The following is a 21,857-nucleotide window of genomic DNA, read 5'->3' as shown; positions in this document are numbered from 1 at the left end:
TGTGTTTCCAATTATTATATCTCCTTGTTGGATCATTCCCTTTAACAATATGAAGTGGCCTTCTTTGTCTCTTCGGAATAATTTTGGTTTGAAGTCTGCTGAGTCGGATATAAGTACTCTTGCTTACTTTCAGGCTCCATTTTCTTGGTATGTTTTTCCATCCTTTCATTTTACACTTGTGTTTGTCTTTGCCAATAAAGTATGTTTCTTGTAAGCAATAAATTTTTAGGTCTTTTTTTTTAATCTAATCCACCAATCTGTATCATTTATTGTAGAACTGAGACCATTAACATTCAGAGTTATTATCACAAAGTAAGTAATATTTCCTGTCATTTTGTTGTCTTGTAGTGTTTGATTCTTCACTACTCCTCATTTGGTTATGTACTCATCTAGTAAGATTTATTCTTTCCCCTATTTTTCCATATTTTGCATTTATCTTCTTCTTTTTTGTGTAGAATTCCTTTAAATATATTCTGCAGTGTTGGCTTGGTCATGAATTCCTTTAGTTTTTGTTTGTTGTGGAATGTTTATATTTCTCTTTCAATTATGAAATTTTGCTGGATAGAGAAATCTAGGATGGTATTTATTATTTTTCAGTGCTTAAAATGCATCATTCCATGCCCTTCTTGCTTTTAGAGTTTCTACTGAGAAATCTGCTGTTATTCTGTTGGGTTTGCCTTGATGTGTAACTTGGTGCTTCTCTCTTGCAGCTTTCAATATTCTATCCTTTTTCTTAATGCTTTAAATATAATATGACATGGAGAGGTTCTTTTCTGATCTTTCCTGTTTGGTGTCTTAAAAACCTCTTGTACCTGGTTGACCATCTCTTTCTTAAGATTTGGGAAATTTCTGCTGTTGAATATGTTCTCTATGTCTTTAGCTTGCACCTCTTCTTCCTCTATACCTGAGATTCATAGGTTTGGTTGTTTAACGGTGTTTCAGAGGTCTTTCATGTTCCATTCATACCTTTATATTTTTTTCTTTATTGGAATGTTCTAATTCATCAACCATATCTTCAAGCCCTTATAGTCTATCTTCAACATGATTCAGTCTGTTAGCTACATTTTCAACTGAGGTTTTTGAGTTTTAAGTTTTTCATTTTCAGAATTTTTATTTGATTTTTTCCAAGATTTCTATATCTTTATTGAATTCTCCTTTCATATCCTGCATTGTCTTCCTTATTTCATGAAGTCATTTATTTGATTCTCTTGGAACTCATTCAGGCATTTATTCATGTCCTCTTTAATTTAATTCTTATTATACTCTTTGAAATTCATTATCTCAGAGTTCATCCACTACACTATTATTTGATTACTTTATTGTGGAATTGGTAACTTTTGCAGGAGTCATGTTGCCTTCATTTTTCGTATTTCTTGTGTTTCTACATTTGTACATCTGAGGTCAACTCATTGGTACAAGGTTTTAATCACCTTCAGTCTTTTAAATGAAGTATTCTCAATATATTGATAAATTGGTACATAATTTCTCACCACTGAATTGAGGATATAGATCAGCAATAACAAAATCACCAGTTCAAAATCAAACCAGATATTTAAATGAAGTAAAGAACAACTAGAAACTTGATCTACACTCCAATAAGCTTATATGTGAAAGGAGCTACACTTCTTTCAGGGTACAGTAGGAGTTTAAAAATTTTAAAGGTGTAAGAATTAGTAAGTACTACAAAGAAGTGGGTTGAGGAAAAAAAGTGAAGAAGAAAGATAGAAAGTATATAGGATGAGGATATACAGAATAATAGTGTGTGAGGATACAGTATATTGCAGAGATAGACAATACAGTCAGGGAATGAAAAAGAATATAAAAATAAGAATAACAAAAAAGAAAGTAAAATAAATAAAAATAGAAAAAGTCAACTCTTCTTCCTTTATGAGGAGGAGAGTGTGTATCAGCTGTGCTCCATCAATGCAATAGGTTTTTTCCTCCAATCTCTGGCCCTCAGCATTCTGTCTGTGGTTTTCCTGATGTGTTCACTCTTGGGATTGCCTGTGATTCCCTTCTGGGTGCAGCTTGGTTATAGTGGTCAGTGGTCAGTTAAGGCTCTGGGCCTGAGGCCAGAGGGAGAGTAATGAAGATTCTGTGGAATAGCAGCAATTCTATAAAGTGGGACTGCTCCAAGAGGATTACAGCCAACTGTAGCAATTCTGGAGGTGTTGGGGCAGCTCTGGGAGTGTGTGACAGCAGCTGGGAGTGAAGAGGCCACGATGTGCAGCTAGCAAGTCAAGGCGTGGTCCACTAAGGATGTCTTCTTCTGTGGCCTGACCCGGGCCTGCTCCATGCTATGTGGGGAACACAGTGAGGTTTGCCATCTTCTGCATAGCCCACTGAACTGAGGCTCCATTTACAATGTGGCTAGGTCTTACCATACAAATACACAGGGTTGTAGGTCTAGGAATGAGGTTATTCAGGGCACACTTCCACAGCTTTCCCACTCTTGCAGCTCACTTTGTAACCATGCTTTACCCTGGAAAGGGGACTCAGGCACTGTTTAACTCTGGGTCATCTGCAGTGATATTTGCCATCTTTCCCCAGCTCATAAGGCTGGTGCTCCATTTGCAAAGTGATGACTGTCATGAGGCTCTCTCTTACCACATAAATACGCAGTGGATCCAGGGATGGATTGGGTTAAGTCCTGATCCATAGATCCACTCCTGCACCTGGCACTGGGAATTGAGACTCAGGACCTGGGGCTTCTTTATGTTTCACCTGAACAGTTTCTCCTTTCTAATTTTTATAGATTTAAGTTTGACATATCTTGATTTTTCCAAGTCTCTGTCTATTCATTTGCAGGTGCCCTCCCTGTCTTTCTAAATTGCTGACTTTTTCTTGTAGCTATATACCTGAAATTTTATTTCAGGTTCAGGGAGAGGCAGGAACACAGTGAGTATTTCTAATCCTCCAGCTTGTCTTCTTCCTAAGTATTTTTTCCACAGTACTGGAGTTTGCTTGAACTTAGCCCTTGAGCTTGCTAGGCAGGTGCTGTACCACTTGAGCCATGTCCCAAATCCCCTAATTATTATTTTTAAGAACTACAATAATTATAAATATTTATGGGGTACAATGTGATAATTTGATACATATATATATATATTATGTAATGATCAGATCAGGGTAATTAGCACTTCATCACCTTCTACACCTTTCATTCCTTTGAAGTGTGAGTATTCAAATATCTCTCTTACAGTTATTCGGGAATATACAATCCATTATTGTTAGCTATACTCATTCTAGTGTGCAATACACACAGCACTTATTTCTCCTATTTACTTAAGACTTGTACCCATTGATCAGCCTCTCCCTATTCTACCCTCCAATTTCCCCTCCCAGTTCCTGGAAACTATTACACTACTCTCTACTCCATGCAGTCACCTTTTACTAGTACCTTATATGAGTAACATAAGATACCATTTTAAAGTTATACAAAATGTAAAGTACATAGGAATAATTCTAATGAAATAGGGCAACCTTTCTTGGAAAACACACAAGACTATAGAGTGTCTAAATAAATGGAAATATATAGAGACTTCACTCACAGAACATGCATAAAGTTAAAGATGCATCAAAAATTATAACACTATTTTGACAACTCTTGTTTTGATGCAATTACTTTTTTACCCCAAAACACACTACATAAATACATTATAAGAAGTGATATTTCAAAATTACAAATTCAAACAAAATGCATACTCATTAACTTACTTCATTAAATATTTTCGACAAAGATAATATCATTTAGAAAGTAGGAATTACATGTCATGTTTGGATTGGAATGCTATCAATAAAATGTATAACGGGGTTATAAACAAGTAAGCGTCTAATGAGCTTCCTACTTAGCATATCAACTAATTCACCTTTCAGTGCAACAAGATATAGAAGTAGATGCTTTTAAAGTTCTTGAATACTTGGATTTTTGAGGTTTTGAACAGTTATATGAGGGATCATCATATATCTTATACTACAAAATGTCTATATCCTGATACTTAGTTTTTGTGCACTATTATGTATAAACTGAATGACGTTACCTAAATGTCACAAGCATATCACATTTGGTAAGATTCAGATTGTAGGTGGTGGTAGAAATACATAGTACAGTGTGTTGGGAGCCATTCCTCCACACTGAGAATGAGTCGGGACATAAGCATCATAAATTCCAATCTTATAACAGGTCAAGTTTTCTAGGAGTAGAAAAGCTGGGGAGAACTGAGGGAATGGGAGAATTACTGAGTTCTTTGGGTTATGCAGAATTTAAATGGTAGATTATTCAGAACTAGACAGGGTTGTACAAGAATCCTGAGTGCATATGGGGAAAGAAGGGCATTTCAGTTTTGAAGAAGAGAATTGTGATATTGAAGAGGTAGAGAGGATGAGAATTAGGAGAGAAGCAACTTTTCAAATACATATGCTCCATCATGGAGATCTTTTGGCTATCTGCTTACCGTATTACCAGAACAGTTTATATGGTCCTGGCACAGCTAGGGGCACAGCCAATGATTACTGTTCAGTTGTACATAATACAATGATATTGGTAAATGTTTAATTGGGGCACAAGCAATGGTAATTAAGTCAGCAGAAACCCTTGCAAAAAAAAGTAGTTCAAGGCTTAACTAAGACATAGGTAGACAAGAGTTAAAGGGTACCCAGATTTGAAGCTGAGGGCACAAGGACCATATTTGCCAGGCCCCTTATCTATAAAGTCCTCTGCTAAAGGGAACAAAAATGTCCTAGGAAATCTTGAGACTATGCTAGAACTTTGAGGCTACCTGCCATGGACATGGCCTTAAAAGGGATAAGGGAGTCTTAGAAAGAACTACAAGACTATCCCCAGGGAATAATGTTGGCATGGTGAGATCTCAAGAACAAATAGTTGGCCTCATGACAGTTGGCTCCCAACAGTGACCAGTTGGAAGTTCCTAAGTGAATATGTGTGTTTGTGTGTGTGTGTGTGTGTGTGTGTACAATAGAAGTGAGAGAAGTGGGGAATGAAGGCAGAGGGAGGGAGGGCCCAGATGCTCAGCCCTATAAATGAGCAGCTGGGTTGCAGCAAAACCATTGCACCTCACTATACCCTTGGATTTCTCTTCTGAGTCTGAAACCAGCACAGCCAATGTTATCCTCAGTGTGTGCCGAAGTCCAAGGACAAGGTGAGTGAATGAAGTCACTTCTGTGAAGCTGACCTTGTCTCTGGGCATCCCCACTGTTGAACGCTTCCTGGCTACTTCACCTACAATATGTATTCACATCACTCAGGGGTCTGTGCACAGTGCCATGGGGGAGATCTTACAGATCTTGACTCCATTAACCTCCCCCTTCCTCAGTGTCTCCCTTCCTAGGAGTCTCTATTTTCCTGTCTCTCTTCTGTTAGTCAGTTCCTCCATATCTCCCCTCCTTATTTCTGTCAGGACCTCCCAGTCTGCCTACCTGCCCTCCTGGTAAAAGCTGAGGGCAGATGGCTTGAATGTGACTGAGACCACCAGCTTGGATTATAGAGGTCTGTCTCCACAAGCTGGGGATGGGGAGACAACCTAGGTTAATCTCTTATTTCTAGAGCTCCAGTAATTTTCTGGCTCCTTAGTTCTGATATCACACCTCAGGCAGACATGCCCAACCTACTGGCTAGTCTCTCAGATTCTTCCATGTTTAGCTTTTTGTCTCCTCATTTTTTTTCTGGGGCTCTTGGTATCTGTGTCTCTTGACATTCTTCTATGTATTAGCCTATCTTATATTTTCAGTCTTCCTGTGTCCCTGTATTTCAGAGTAATTTCAGTGTAAAAGGCTTTCACCTTTTCCTTTCTCTTTTGTTTGGTAGGCCTCTTCACTATTACTGATTTTTTTCATTTCAGTCTTTCCTGAATGTTCCTTGTTATGTTTGTGCATGTCAGTTTTTTCTATTGTTTGGCATTTTTCTTTCTTGCTCCCTGAGGAAAGGAAGGTTGAAATGTTACTTGAGGATATTCTCTCTTACAGACTGCGATAAAGAACAGTGTTCCAAATTTTGTTGTTGTTTGGTTTTGGTGGTGGTGGTGGTGGTGGTGGTGGTGGTAGGAGAGAGAGAGAGAGATGTTTCTAGGAACCAGATTAAAGGAATGGGTACTTAAACATATCTGGAACAAGCAAAATAAGATGTAAAGTAATTACTGCCAGTGAGAAGCAGGAAACATTAGGAAGAGTTAGAAAGTGTGGATGAGATCCCCTCTTCTTTCTGGGTTCTGCAGGAGCTTTTCAGCTAAATATGGGAGGCTGGCCAAGTCTTTGCAGTATTCCTTCCACATGTGAAGGAAAATCATAGGGAGACAGAAGAAACAGAGATCAAAACTAACTAACTAATGTTTATTGTCTAGTCTGTACCAGTCACTACTTATATTATTTTAGTTAATTCTCATTTTAGAAGAGAAAAAACTTGAGACTCAACTAGCCAATTCTATACTACAGATGAATTTCAAGTACGCCTGATTCCAAAGTTCCACTACTCTACTCCGTGCTGTGCCTCACTGCTTCCTATAAATGATGAGGTTAAGTTTCAGGTACATGTTTTCTTTAATACATGAACATTTATGTATTTTATTTTTAAATTTATACATCAGCTTTAAAATCGTTTTTAAATGATTAGGTCTGAAGGAAAAAAGATTGTCAGGAAAATCATTCTTTTGCAAGTCCTTTAGCTTTAGGTAACAAAGTCATTGCACTTTGCATATCAAATCTGACTCAAAGTATGACTGTGCATTCTTCTCTTTAATAAACAAACAAATATTATGGGTATTTATGAAATATAACATGATGCTTTAATATGTGTATACAGTGCGAAATGGCTAAATCAAGCTAGTTAACATACCCATTACCTCACATGCCAATTTGTTTGTGATAAGTACATTTAAGATGTACTCTCTCAGCATCTTCAAGTGTACAGTACGTTATCACTATCTTGTACAATAGATTTCCTAAATTTATGCCTCTTAAGTGAAATTTGGTGTCCTTTGACCTACATCTCCCCAATCCCTACCCTCATACCCAGCTTCTGTTCTCTGTGTTATGAGATCCAGTTTTTAGGTTCCACATACAAGTGAGATCATTCAGTATATATCTCTATACCTGGTTTATTTCATTTATTTCCAATGTCTTCTAGGTCCATCTATGTGGTCCCAAGTGACAGAATTGCATGCTTTTTAAGGATGAACAGTATTTCATTTTAAATCTATTCACATGTTGATGGGCATGGTATTTAATTTCATATCTTGGCTATTATGAATAATGCTGCAGTGAACACAGGAGTGAGGCTATGTCTTTAACATACTAATTTCATTTTTTTGACTATATACCCAGATGTGGGATTGCTGGATCATATTGTAGATCTATTTTTAGTTTGTTGAGAAAACTAGATAATATTTAACCCAATGGCAGAACTCATTTAAATTCCCAGCAACAATTTGCAACGGTTGCCTTTTCTCCACATCTAACAGATGTGATGTGGTACCCCATTGTGGTTTTAACTTGCATTTCTCTGAGCATTAGAAATGCTGACCACTTCTTCATATGCCTGTTGGCTGTAAGTATGTCTTCTTTTGAGAAATGTTTCTTCAAGTTCTTTGCCTCTTTTTAACCTGATTATTTGCATCCTTGCCATTGAGATATTTTGAACTTCTGAATCTCACAAATACAACTTTTAATGTTGTAATATCATCTATTTCTTAGTCTAAAACTCTCATCTTTCAGTTCTTTCTCCCCTTATGTCCTATTAATCGAGAAGATAGTACTAATTCTCTCTCTAGCAGGTTCTTTCTAATATTCTCTTGGATGGGTTCTTTTTAATATTTTTTCTCTCTCCCTCCCCCCTTCATTTTCTCTCTTTTCTTTTCTAACATATTTTGATATTTGCAAAAATCACAAATTTTTGCAGGTATTTTCAGTAGCAAAATAGCTCAGATTAATCAAGGACATGGAACACCTCTAATTATTATACAATCATCTGAAATTCAGTAGTTTTCATGATTATTAAATTCTTATCCCCAATTCCTTCTTCATCCATACGTGGACATATACATAAGTTCTGAATAGTCACAGTAGCATTATTATGGATATCATTTTCTCTGTATTTCTAGTTCTACTCTTCGTTTAAATCTTTGTGTTGAAGGTAACCATGACAATAGAGAGGAGTCAGTCTGATTTTATCTTAGCTTCTCCAATGGAATAGTAGATTCGTGTTAGGATAGAACTGGTGAAGCAATAAGGGTAAAGGAAAGAGATCAAGTTTTGAGATAAATAAAATAAAATAAGTTTGAGTTACAGTATTTTCATTACTTATGGTGTCTGCCATTAATGCAGATCAAAAGGACCTTCCAGGAGAGTTTATGGACTACCTTTACCGTTCAGACAGAGATCTGGCTCATAACAGGGTCTTTCATGCCACATCAGGGCACATCAATAACTCTTGGCCATAGCCAGGCATCTTCAAGGGTTGCAGGTACCTCAGAGACCCTCAGTTTCAGAAGGATGTGGAGAAATTGAAGTGGATTGAGTAGCAAAAAGGCAGATGAAGTAAAGTGAAGGCAGAAAAAACTGACATGGAAAAAGATGAGAGAATTTAGAACAGTTCTACAATTTAACTCAATTTGATAAATCCCTATTGCAAACCAATCATGAGGAACATCATGAGGCATCATGGGGAGCGAAGAGTCTAGTCTGCTTTCTGATAATTGTCAATCTAACAGAAGGTTGAAGAAAAGGGAAATGTGAATGAATTTAAGATAGAAAATGGTAAGACAACAGGAAGTGTGTAGCTGAGACATTGGAATGGGTTGCTAAATTATAGCAGAATTCTCAGCAAAGGCCTACAAGGACTTACAATATGATCATTTTTCTTCCATAAAAGCCATTTAGGGATATCCTCCAAATGTCTGCCCAAACACAGATTATATGCTTTTAAAATTGTATTAAGAAATACATGGCAAAAGTTTATTTTCTGTGTCCTCAAAGTTCATATACATGCATTATAGTGAAACTTATGGCATTTCAAATTTTTTCTCAGATTTTGAAATCTTCATCTATACCATAATTCCAAGGCTTTCTCAGTAATACATAAAATCATTTGAGGAAAAAACAGGGAAACAACTATTCTTTTCCGTTCAGTTAAGTTTGTGATAAGGGCCTGAACTTGTCTTTCTAATAACAGGGCTGATACAATGGTCTGCAGGATCAGAGATGCCAGACAGACCAGAGCTCTTGTGTTTAGGGTCTTTCTATAGGTTTTGCTTTTTGCTGTTTTTTTCTCCTAGTAACGGATGTAGTTTCCTTATAACACTGCTAATGTGAGACACTTACCCAACCAATTACTTGGTTCTCTCCCTGCACAAATAGGCAGCAAAGTCTTTCAAATATAGCTGCAACTTGTGCCTTCTGTCCTTATTTCTGGTTGTGGTTCATACTGGTCTCACTAATAAGGACCCCTGTAAGACTTATTTGTCTTTTTATTTCAGTAGGGCTACTATTAGGGCTCATCCTTCATTGATTTCTAGGGTGTGCTGTCATGTCTGTATTTTTAAATGGTAATAACCCTCATTTTACTTCATTAATCTGTCTTCTAAATTCTGTTGGTTTTCACATTTAGAAAAAAATGCATGTATTCTCTTATTCTTAGATAACAAAGAGAAACTGATTAGCTACTTTAAGGCAAACTATACACTCTCTGGATTGAATCAGGAGGGTGGATGCCTTTGCCGTCTTCCTGTGGGCTGTTTGTTTAAACATGACATTTTCAGAGAAGAAAGAGGGAATATAAGGCTTATAATTCCTAAGTACTGGCACTTGCTTCTCTGAATTGAGAAGCAAAGGAAATCTTTATTCAGGTCTTAAATGAGCCCCATCTTTTATTTTACATATTTGATTTAAAATTATTAAGTATTGGCCATTTTGAAATTTGATACTTCCAATCTGTCAAACTTGGGAGAAGGAATCTCTGTTTATTGTCCTTAGTAAAGATGGAATGGAGCCTTCTTTTCATCACTAGTTCTGTCCTTTTTACTACAATAATCAAATATCCACTAATAATTCAACTTACTAAAAGAATATCTATAATGGCTACATTCATCCTCTTAAGGTCTCCCAAAAAATATAGGTATATTCCAAATTTACTCCTTAGCTGAAGACTTTCTTGGTTTAATTCTTGTTCTCACAAAGATTGGTCTTTAGTTTTCCTTATAAGGATGCTTATTTCTAAGAGTGGTGTCTTTCAATCTGTCAGTCAATAGCAGGTATTTTTTCTTGAACCAGATTTTTTGTGTTCTTCATGACATTTTTCCTATTTTGGTCTCTCATTTCCCTAGAGACCCTCAGTACATTATTGAAGTTCTGTTTAGAGTTTTAACCGTATTGTATTATGCTTTGTCAAATATCCCTACTCTCAACTATTACTATTGCTCTTCCGTGACCCTGAATCTATCGCACTTAACAATGCTTAGGAAATACATTTTTAATTGGTGGGCTTCATTTTTAAAAGCTTCAGGCATTTTGAGAATTACTAACGTTTACATACACAAATATTCTAATTAATGTTTCTCATTTATCATGGCCTAGAAAAAGGAAAAGTGAATTAAAATTTATTGTGTGCCTTCCTTATTGCAGATACTATTCTGTGTTTGACAAACACACACAGACACACACACAATTTTTGGTTGAGTGAATAAATCTCCTTTTAATCATCACAATAAAACTCCCAGCCAAATATGTAGTTTTTCATTTTTCAAGTGAGAAAAACAGGGTTATAGGCATGTAATTATGAAGTTGATATCTTTGGTAACATTAAATAATACAGAAAATTAGAACTCAGAAGGTCATTCAGTCTACCCTTCTTACTAAAAAATTACTGAAGAGTTGCTATGTGCTGGCAGTGTACCAGAAGACAAGGATATAAGATCTCTACATTCAAGAATCTTAACCTTTAAGGAAAGACCTCATAACCTCTGATGAGTATTTTCTTCAGAGGCAGGAACAAGTGCGATTTCACATGGGTTGAGGTCCGAGCTACTGAAGCTTCATTATGAATGCAAGAGCTGGGGTTGGTCTTGTTATGCAGGAGTTTGTCAAGCCAAGAAAATGTTCAAAGTGCAAATTCCTGGGAAAGGAAGAGCTTATGCCCAGACCCGAAGTCTTAGAAAACTAGGAAATGTTTTGGAAAGGTAGAGGAAGATAAAGAATATTTATCACCATAAAAGAGCAACATAATATTGAGGTTAGAAAGATGAAATGAAAGATATCTTTCTGATGGGTGACTGAAGGTTTGTTACTAACACTAACTAAGAAAGGAAATTTAGGGGAAGAGCCAAGGATTCTCCTTTAGAGTCTGATAACCCGGAATCCTGCCACACTTTTCCCTGGGATTACACCAAGTATAAACTGAACCAGACATTTTGGAGCTTTCATTAAAATAGCCTCAAAACCTACAAAGCAGGAAATGATACTACTTCACCAATGATTTTGATGTTTAAAAGACCTTGTAGAACAGGAAGTTCTTCCAGCTATCACTTCACCATAGAGGCATTTTCCAGGATAAATTTACTTAAAGTAGCATTGGCCTTGAAGTAGCCAAGAGCCTTCTAGCTGCTTTTAGCATTTTAGGCAACTAAGTGCCCCAGGAAAAAGAGCTTACCATGTGATCACTGGACGCATAAGAGCCAGACAACAAATGGAAGCCAAATCCCTAGCTAGCAATAAACTATTTGCCTTCACTTCTCTTTTGAGACTTCTTGAGAACAGATACAGTCTTAACTCTACTGGTGATGGGATTGGATGTTCAATCCTCTCTCAGTCACTTTCCATTGAGAACAACTTTGAGAAAATAAACAATTCAGCAAGACAAGAATACTTTTAAGTTTCAACCCCAAGAAGAGAAGTCTGTGGGAACTTAGTGACTTCACATTAGAAGTTTTTAACCCTTCGTGGTTTCCAGATGCCTTTGAGAGGCTGACAAATCACAGACTGCCCAAGAAAATTGCCCTAACACATACAGCTTATCCCACAATGTTTCAGAGATGACAGACATTCTGAAACAGATTCATCAATAACCTAAGGTTGTGTCCATGAACCCCAGGTTAAATTTACCATGTTGTTTTTCCACCCAGAAAATGTTGATTGTGTCATTAAATGATGATTTAATCCTAAAATTAAAGGTTTAAGTTTGCATAAAAGAAACCAGATTTCAATAATGCAAAATTTGAAATTATGAGAGGCACATTTTACTTAAAGCAGACCCACAGAAGACAACCCATTCTCCCAGAGACTGAAGCTTTCTAAGAGAACAATCTACAGGATTTAATCAAGGCTGGTGAGTTCATTACAACTCAATTGAACTGACCCAGGGCCTAAAACAAGCAGATTCTATTGAATTAACGAATCATAAGATGCTGTATTATATTTTCTGTTCTGGGGTCATAGCATGCTAGGAGAACAACAGAAATGCTGTGTCTAACAATTGAATGTGTCCTGTTCCTCTTCAGTAAATATGACAAGAATCAGAGCCTCACATTATAATAGGACATTTTCCCACCAGTCTGGTATATGACAGCACACTTTGTTTATTGTGCTGGAGAATTCAAAACTCACCAGCACTACACTTGGAGAATTCAAAATATGTGCATCTGCAGAATTCTTTTCTTCCAGGACCTCCCACACTAATAATAGCTTAGAATCTATTTTCTTTATAACCCAAACTCAATCATATTTCTTTAATATTTATAATTTTATTTCCATATATAGGATAGTATTATCAATAATAGTTGCTTGAGACATGGGGAGGGGGAGGGTCCAGTAAATACTCTTCCCATATGGTTCTGAATGGAGTGAAAAATAAGACAAAGAGTTGACAGAGTCCAAAATAACACTTTTTAATAACAAAACAAACATGTTCTTAATACAGAAGTTAGACAGACTTATTCTCCAGCTACTGGCAGCAACAGTCAATAAGAGGCTTCCCAAACTTTGCTGTGGGTGGCTAGAGAAGGTCACTTACTCCTCCAGGAAGCAATGGTGTAATACATTTGGTAGGTTTCTCTTTCTAGACTCACTAATCAGGTAAGCCGCTCCCTCTCCCCTCCGATGGTGTGAAAGAGAGACAAAGATCTAGGAGTGTTATGCTATAGCCTTTCCCTTTACATGGAAAGAAACATCAGGAACATGGAAGAAGTTACTCCTCACTCTACCCAACCCCTCACAGTAGCCAGCATTTTATTCTGTTACCTCTTTAAGCCCGTGGTTAACCAGAGGCAGTGATCTGGACAGTCCTGCTCCACCATCATGTGGCTTTTCCCCAGTACAAATCGCTGCTCTCTGGAGAGGCTTTGGAGCCACCTGGGCAGTTTCTATTTTGCTTGCCAATGGTTCTAAAATGGGTCAGAACAGGAGGTTAATTAAACCAACCATGACACCACAATAGACCCACAGCTGAAAATTCATTCTCTATTCTTTTCTTCTGCCAGCTACATAGTCCAAACTAACTTAATTAAGGTTCTTTAATGGAATCAAATCACATTATTAAGGTATAGCAATAAAAATGCATGGTAAAACATCATGATGTATGTGAACTACTTTGCAAATTATTTTTAATTTAAATGAGATCATAAACTCTTGAGACTTTAAGTAAGAAACCCAAGAATAATGGATATTTGCTTTTTGCTTATTTATTTTTGAAAAAAAATCATGATGCTCTTCTGGTTTAACAAAAAAATGTTATATATTTATATATAAATATACACTTGTAAGATAGCTATATATGTTGTAGAATATGTATGTATATGTGTACATATTTATATATCTCTTTCAGAAGTGAAATATCAATTTAAACATCAACATGACCATTAAGACATGACAAAATTATATTTTATAAGTTCATGATTAGTTTTAGAAAATGTAGCAACAATTTCTAAAGGTCATTCTTAGAGGATTCTTTGTCAGAAATAATATTTGCAATAGCAGGATTTTTGTTACAGAATAATATGCACTTGTCTAAAGCTAAAGGACAATAAACATTTCTTTCTTATTTTATTGCTGGTATTTCTTCACATAACAGGAGGGTAGTTAATTTTTAGGTAAAAAATGGAAAAAAATTTTAAAGGTCTTGATCGGAAAAATGTAAAATAGTAAATATTAATAAGGTTATTCACTACCAAATAGTAATATGGGGCATGTAGGGTTTTATTTGTTAGCAGTTTTGTTATCATATTATTGTTACTGGGGCTACATTGTGACATTTACAAAAGTTCTTACAATATATCATAGTTGAATTCACTCCCTCCAACATTCTCCTTTATTTTCGCCCTCCCCCCATTTCTGGAATAGTTTCAACAGGTCTCATTTTTCCACTTTCACACATGAGCACATAATATTTCTACCACATTCATTCTCCTTATAGCCTCCCTACCCTGGTACCAACCCCCAGACAGGACCTGTCTTACCTTCCTGTTCTCTGTTCTTGAAAAAAAAAAGACATTTCTTCTGTTTGTTTAAGATAGCTACACAGGGGGTTTCATTATGACATTCCCATGTGTGTGTGTGTGTATGGATAGATAGATAGATAGATAGATAGATAGATAGATAGATATACATATAGATAGAGATATACATATATATATTGTAACTCTAATTGGTTCATCTCCTTATTTTTCTCCTTTCTACCTTAGTCCCTTTCTTATGTTTTCAACAGGTTTAAAATTTCTATATTCATTCTTGTTTAGAAAGTATATCAGTCATAGTTACCTTCTTAACTTCCTTATTTTACTCTCCCTCTCCTATTAATGACCTCTCCTTAGCGTGAACTGTTTTTCATAATATTGCTTATATTTGTATTAGGCCTACATTCCACATATGAGAAAAAACATGCAGCCTTTGACTTTCTGAACCTGGCTAACTTCACTTAAGATGATGTTCTCCAATTCCATCCATTTACCTGCAAACAACAAAATTTCATTCTTCTTTATGGCTGAATAAAATTCCATTGTATATAAATACCACATTTTCTTAATCCATTCATCAATAGTTGGGTATCTTGGCTGTTTCCATAGCTTAGCTATTATGAATAATGCTGCAATAAACATGGGAGTGTAAGTGTCTTTATTGTAACCTGACTTACACTCCTTTGGGAATATCCTAGGAATGGGACTGCTGGATCATATGGCAGTTGTTTTTAATTTTTTGAGGTGCCTCCATACTGTTTTCTGTAGCAGTTGCACTAATTTACACTCCCTTCAACAGTGTAAAAGGGTTCCTCCCACTCCCACCCCTACTCCTGCAAGCTCACCAGCATTTGTTGGTGGTGGTGTTCTTGGTGGTAGCCATTCTAACAGAAGTGAGGTAGAATCTTAACATGGTTTTGATTGGCATTTTCTTTGTGGCTAGGGAGGTTGAGCATTTCTTCATGTATTTTTTGGCCATCTAGACTACTTTCTTTGAAAAAGCTCTGTTCAGTTCATTTGTCCAATTTTTCATCAAGTTTTGGGAGTTTTTTGAACTCCCTGTATATTTTGGTTATTAATCCCTCATCCGATGTATAGCTGTCAACAATTTTCTCCCATTCTATGGGTTGCCTCTTCAATATGATAACAATTTCTTTTGTTGTACAGAAGCTTTTTAGCTTCATGTAGTCCCATTTGTCCATCCTTTCTCTTAGTTATTGAGCCATTTGAGTTCTATTTAGGGAATTATTGCCTGTGCCTATAAGTTCCAGTGTATTCCCTGCTCTTTCCTGTACCAGCATCAGAGTTTCATGTCTTATATTAAGTTCTTTAATCCACTTTTAAATAATACTTGTACAGGGAGAAAGACATGGATCTAGTTTCTGTTTTCCGGATGTAATTACTCAGTTTTCCCAGCAACATTTGTTGTGAGAGGCTCTATTCGTTTGTTTTAAGTGCCTTTGTCAAAAATCAGATGAGCATAGCTGCTTGGATTCATAGCTGGTTCTTCTATTCTGTCCCATTGGTCTTCATGTCTGTTTTTGTGCCAGTGCAATGCTGTTTTTATTGCTATAGCTCTGTAGTATAGTTTGAAGTTGGGTGTTGTGATATCTCCAGTGTTGCTTTTTTAGCTTAGTATGGGCATGTAAGGTTTTACACTTCAGTACTGTATTTTTGTAACCTGATAACATTATTTAAATAGACATTCTTCTATAGTAGATGTCAAAGAACTAACAAGATGACCAGATACCATTCTCTTCCAGAGTGGCCCACCAGATCAGACCATCCTCCCCAGACCAGCTCTACTTTAACACCATGAGATCTTCTCTGTTACTTGCCACAGTGATTCAGTGGCAACTATCATTGCCAGCAGAGAGGCAGAATAAGGCAGGATGTGATGTCCAATATACTGTCCTATCTATTTAGATAAATGTTTAATTGGTTAACTGATGATGGTAGCTAACAAGGCACTAGATACTTGGCATCTAGAATATTCTTTCTGGCACAGTGAACTCTAGTAGTTCTTAATGATTCCTCTGGTTAAACTTCAATTTCGATTGGATAAGTCCCAGTCTTCTCTGGAGTCTAACTCACTGACTTATCTTGACCCAATTTTGACTTCAGGCCTAACATGTTCAATGAGTACAACATTCCTAGCCACAACTTAAAGTGCTCTCTGTCCTTCCCTTCCTTTCTGAGCCCTCAAAAGAAGTCCCAGATACAAGAAAATCCCAAAGTGAAGATGATAGGAATAGGCTACTTTCCAGACACTGCCTTGACCTATGAAGAAATCACACCTAGAGGAATTCTAGAGCTTCAAGATGTGGTAGTAAGCCACACACCAGTGGCTTACACCTGTAAAACTAGCTACTCAGGAGGCAGAGATCAGGAGGATCGCAGTTCAAAGTCAGCCTGGGCAAATAGTGCACAAGACCCTATCTTGAAAAACCCTTCACAAAAATAGGGCTGGTGGAGTGGCTCAAGGTGAAGGCCCTGGGTTCAAGTCCCAGTACCACACACACACAAAAAGATGTGTTAGTGAGAGGGTCAGTGGCTTCTAAAACACAGATAGTATAGAGCAGAACTTGAAAAGTCATCGATAACAGATAGGAGTTCAATCAGGCTTAGATAAATGGCAGATAGCCATTACCAAAGGGGTAAAATTGTCTCCTGGTAAGGAAGCAAGAGCTCACAACTGGGCCCCATCTCCCGCACACACAGTACGGATGGTTGTGTTAGCAACTTTTCATCCCTGTGACAAAATGCCTGACCAAAACAACCTAAGGGAGGTACGGTTTATTTTTGGCTCAGTTTCAGTTCACAGTTCTCAGTTTTACTGATTCTGAGTCCATGTGGAGGCAGAACACCCTGGTGTTAGAAGCATGCAGGCTACTCAACATAATAGTGGACTGGAAGCAGAGAAAGAGACAGACAGTCAGAGGGGTCCAGGACAAGATATAACCTCCAAGGACCCCCAGTGACATACTCCCTCCAGCTGGTCCCCCTTTCTGAAGTTTCAAGAACCTCTAAAAATAGCACCACTACTTGGGGACTAAGTGTTCAACACATGAGCCTGTGGGGTACATTGCATATTCAAGCCATAGCAGTAGCCATGCTGGGAGAGTAAATCTGGAAAAAGGTATATTACTGGGACAGTCTCTACATGATTGCTTCCAGAAATATGCAAATCTCTCTCATGCATAGAACAATGCTAAAAGTTAGAACACTTTTATTTTCCTTGAAACTTGGACCCATTCATCATCTTAATTTAGGTACACAAAGACTGAACATATTTCTAGAAATATATACTGTCAAATACCTCTCAAGTTCTTCCTAAGTATGATCTATAAGCTAATAGCCACCATCCTTTCCCCTCAAACACTCCACATCTCAGTTCTTTAAACCTTTCATCTAATGTTGCATCCCAGGGACAGCTATTTTATTTTTCACCTCTGAATGTATTCAAGTTAGTGGTTAATCCTTTAATATTGAGGATCTTGGAAAGATGGAATGCTTAACTGGGGGCCCAATTAAACCTGAGTAAAGTGAAACCACCATTCTCTTAATATTTAATATGATTCTGTTTACAGAGCTTGGGGTGACCATAGTATTTTCACTACCCCATTACACTTCCAAATTACTAGAGCTTATTAAGTTCCAAAACATTGTCCACCACTCATCCACCCTGTTTTATAATTGATTTTCTGGGCCCAAGTGAATACCTTATATTACTAAACAACTATCTAGTGCTTTTCTTGTCCTCTCAAGCAGGTCCCAGACATTGGACTTAAGCAACAATAGCACAGTAACAAGAGTTGATCCTTGTGGGATTTGAGCAGAGTTCCCCTTCCACTTGGGCATTGCTCTTCACCCTCTTCCTAGCCCTCTATAGCCTTGCCATGGCCATGAATGGCCTCATCATCTTCATCATGTGGACAGACCCCAGACTCAATAGCCAAATGTACTTCTTCCTTGGCCACCTGTCATTCCTGGATATCTGCTTCATCACCACCACCATCCCACAGATACTGGTCCACCAGGTAATCTGTCTCCTTTGACTCTTGAATGGAGACACTGTCTCCTTTGTCTCTTGAGTGGCCCAGATGTATTTGGTCTTCTTCATGGGTGTGGACGAGTGCATCCTTTTGGCTTTTATGGCTTATGACCATTATGTTATTATCTTCCACCAACTTAACTATGCCCAGATCATGAGTCACCAGGTCTGTGTCAGTCTGTGGGTCTTTTCTAGACTTTTGGGCTCATAAATGGCATCTTTCTTGAGTACATGTCATTCCGGAATTCCTTTTGCAAAGACAACCATATTGAAAACTTCTTCTGTGAGGCTCCCATATTGATTGCCCTCTCCTGTGGGGACACTCGGGTCAGCATGAAGTTCATCTTTGCCGATGCCACTGTGGTGCTGCTTAGTCCCATGGTGCTCATTATCACCTCCTATGCCTGCATCCTGGTCTCCATCCTCTGCAGAGCCTCCTCCTCAAGTCTGGGGAAGCCCTTCTCCACTTGTGCCTTCCAACTAACTGTGGTCATCTGTTTCTACACCTCGGCTATGTTCTCATACATGAATCCCTGCAGCACAAGTGGGCCTGACAAAGACAAGCCTTTGTCCCTCCTCTACACCATAATCACCCCCATGTGCAACCCCATCATTTACAGTTTCCACAACAAGAAAATGAAGGGTGCCATGAGGAGGGCCTGTGGGAGAACCAGCCTGGCCCAGGTAGTCTGTCTAGCAGGAAGGCCCCTGGAGAAGAAGCTCCCTCTTCTGGGGTGGGAAAGGTTGCCTCTTTCCCAGCCTTGATAGTTCAGTCTCCAACGCTGAAGGGCTCCAGGAAAGTGTGTTTTCATAGATTCTTTGGTACCAGACTCACACCTGGCCATCCCTCCTGATGTCTAAGGCTCATCTCTAACTTGGATCCCAGCACTATTTTCCCTTGACCTGCCTCAAGAAAATCTGAGAGATGTTCTTGAATTTTTTTTCCTCTAAGTTCTCTCAACAGAATTCAATAAATAAGGGCATTTAACTCCATTTTATTTGTATAATAGTTTTCATGCTATTCTCCAGGCTGACTTTTGTGTATATATTTAAGAGTAATTTTTTTCTTTCAATTTGTCATCTGTTTTTCTTTCTTACATCCTACTCTGACTTCCTAGATCTTCCCTCTCCATTCTATTCCTGCATGAGAAAAAGTTGGTGAAGAAGTAAGAAAAAGAGAACTAGGGAATGGTGTCAACATTAAGAAATGTCAGGAGATTCCAAGATGGTGGCTAGAGGGAGGAAGAAGAAAGCATGCTTCCTAAAGTAAAATCTTGGAGAGATGCTGGAGATACACCTTACAGGAAAAAACACCGAGAAGAGGCAAAACTTTGACTCCTCCACACCTGCACATAGCATCTCCACTTCACGTTAAATGGAGAAACCAGCCGCCAGACACCAGCTCCCAGACTGCTTGGGAAGATGCGGACCACAAGGTGAACTAGCAGCATGCAGTACTCCCACAGACAACCCTGGGCCAGATCAGCATAGCCCCCTGGACAGACCGACACCCATCCAGGGAAAGAAGGAAAAAAAACTGAATAATAAACAACAACAACAAAAAAGACACGAGCAAAGAGGGCAGGGTGCCCTGAGTGCCGAAGAAGGGGGAAGGGGAAATCCCTCACGGAACTATAAATAAACAAGCCAGCTGGAGATGACAGGAGAAGCGGCACACATCCAGCAACCAGGAGCGGGAAAGCTTGTAAAAGTGGCAGTGGGAGGAAAACTCCACAGGAGAGGGGGGAAGGCCCACTTCCCATGTGAGCTGTAAATAAACAAGCCGGCTAGAGAAGGCAGGTGTGGTGGCACACACCCAGCAACCAGGAGCAGGAAAGCTTGTAAAAGTGACGGTGGGAGGAAAACTCCACAGGAGAGGGGGGAAGACCCACTTCCCACGTGAACTGTAAATAAACATGCCAGCCTGAGAAAGCTGGTGTAGTGTCACCTCCTCCAGTGTGCTTGGAAAGGGGAAAGCTTGTAGCAGTGGTGGCCGCACTCAGGAGAACTCTAAATAAACAAAGCCTGAGGGGCTAGGTGGGTGTTAAGCTCACTCCTGAGATCTGCAATCAATAAAGCCTCCAGCAACAGCTGGCTGACAGCAGTGGGCAGGTGAGCCGCAGCCTCAGATAGTCATTCACAAAGCTATCACCAGACTCTTTTTTCTTTCTCTCTTCCTTTGATGAGACAACAACCAAACTACACCTGCATGCTGAAAAACTTACTGAAACTGTATTGAATTTGAACTTGGGACACTTTGTGGTGTTTTCTTTTGTTGGTTTCTTTTTTGGTTTTTTTCCCCTTTAATGAGACAATGACAGAACTATGTCTGAGACACCATCTCCAGGATTGGAGGTTGAGGGACTAACATCAAAATTATTAAGTCTGAAACTTTATTGCATTTGAACTTGGAGATTTCTTTAAATTTTATTTTATTTTTCAATCCTCTCTCTGTCTAATACCTGTTTAGCTTACTGTTGATTAGTACACTGTCTCTCCGTATTTATATCTTCGAAACTTTTTGTTCGTTTGTTTATTTTACTTGTTTATTTGTTTTTCCCTTTTTCTTTACCTTCTTTGCTTTCCCTCTCCTCTCACTCATCCATTCTAAATATCACCAATGTTATTATTACAAGCTAGAAAATACTTAGTTGCATACATACAGGGACAATAACAACACCAAGGGCAATGATGGGAAGACAGAAAAAACAGGGAAACCAGTTTCCCCACAGCAAAAAATTAGTACAGGAACCAGAGGGAAATGAAGAAAACAGATACTCAGATCCAGACTCCAACAAAATGAAGATAAACTATGCCAAAGAACCCAATGAAGCCCACAAGAATAATCTGAAAGAAGAAATCCTACAAGAAATCAATGAGAATTTTATAGAGATGATACTGGATATGGTCAACCAAAATGTACAGGAGACACTCAAGAAATTCCAAGACAATAAAAATAGAGAATTTGAGAAAGCACAAGAAGAAATCAAAGAAACCATAGAAGCTCTGTATAAACACCAAAGTGAAACAAAGAACACAATTAATAAAGAGATAAACGAATTCAGGACGAAAACAGACAACATTAAAGAGGAAACGACTCGGGATATGGAAAACCTCAGAAAAAAGAATGAAGCAGAAATGCAAAACAAATTGGAAGGCCAATCCAGCAGAAGAGAACAAACAGAAGACAGAATCTCAGAACTTGAAGATGAAATGGTAATTAAAGGAAAAACCAAAGAACTATTAAACAACTCAAGACCTGTGAAAAGAAAATGCAAGAACTCACCGACTCCATCAAAAGCCCAAACCTGAGAATCATGGGCATTGAAGGAGAAGAGGTGCAAGCAAAGGGA

General features: G+C 38.1%; 1 protein-coding gene across 1 annotated transcript; it reads left to right on the top strand.

The window, feature by feature from the left end:
- The first annotated feature begins 5,040 nt into the window (after positions 1–5,040).
- LOC109691622 (olfactory receptor 10AD1) lies at positions 5,041–19,269 on the top strand. Its single transcript, XM_020171748.2, is given in 4 exon segments — positions 5,041–5,159; positions 18,222–18,261; positions 18,263–18,695; positions 18,698–19,269. Coding segments are annotated over 4 exon segments (1,164 nt in total).
- Positions 19,270–21,857: the final 2,588 nt, after the last annotated feature.

The sequence above is a fragment of the Castor canadensis genome, chromosome 8 (genome assembly GCF_047511655.1).
Source record: "Castor canadensis chromosome 8, mCasCan1.hap1v2, whole genome shotgun sequence".
NCBI classification, from domain to species: Eukaryota; Metazoa; Chordata; class Mammalia; order Rodentia; family Castoridae; genus Castor; species Castor canadensis.
This window is presented reverse-complemented; position numbering and strand designations above follow the sequence as displayed.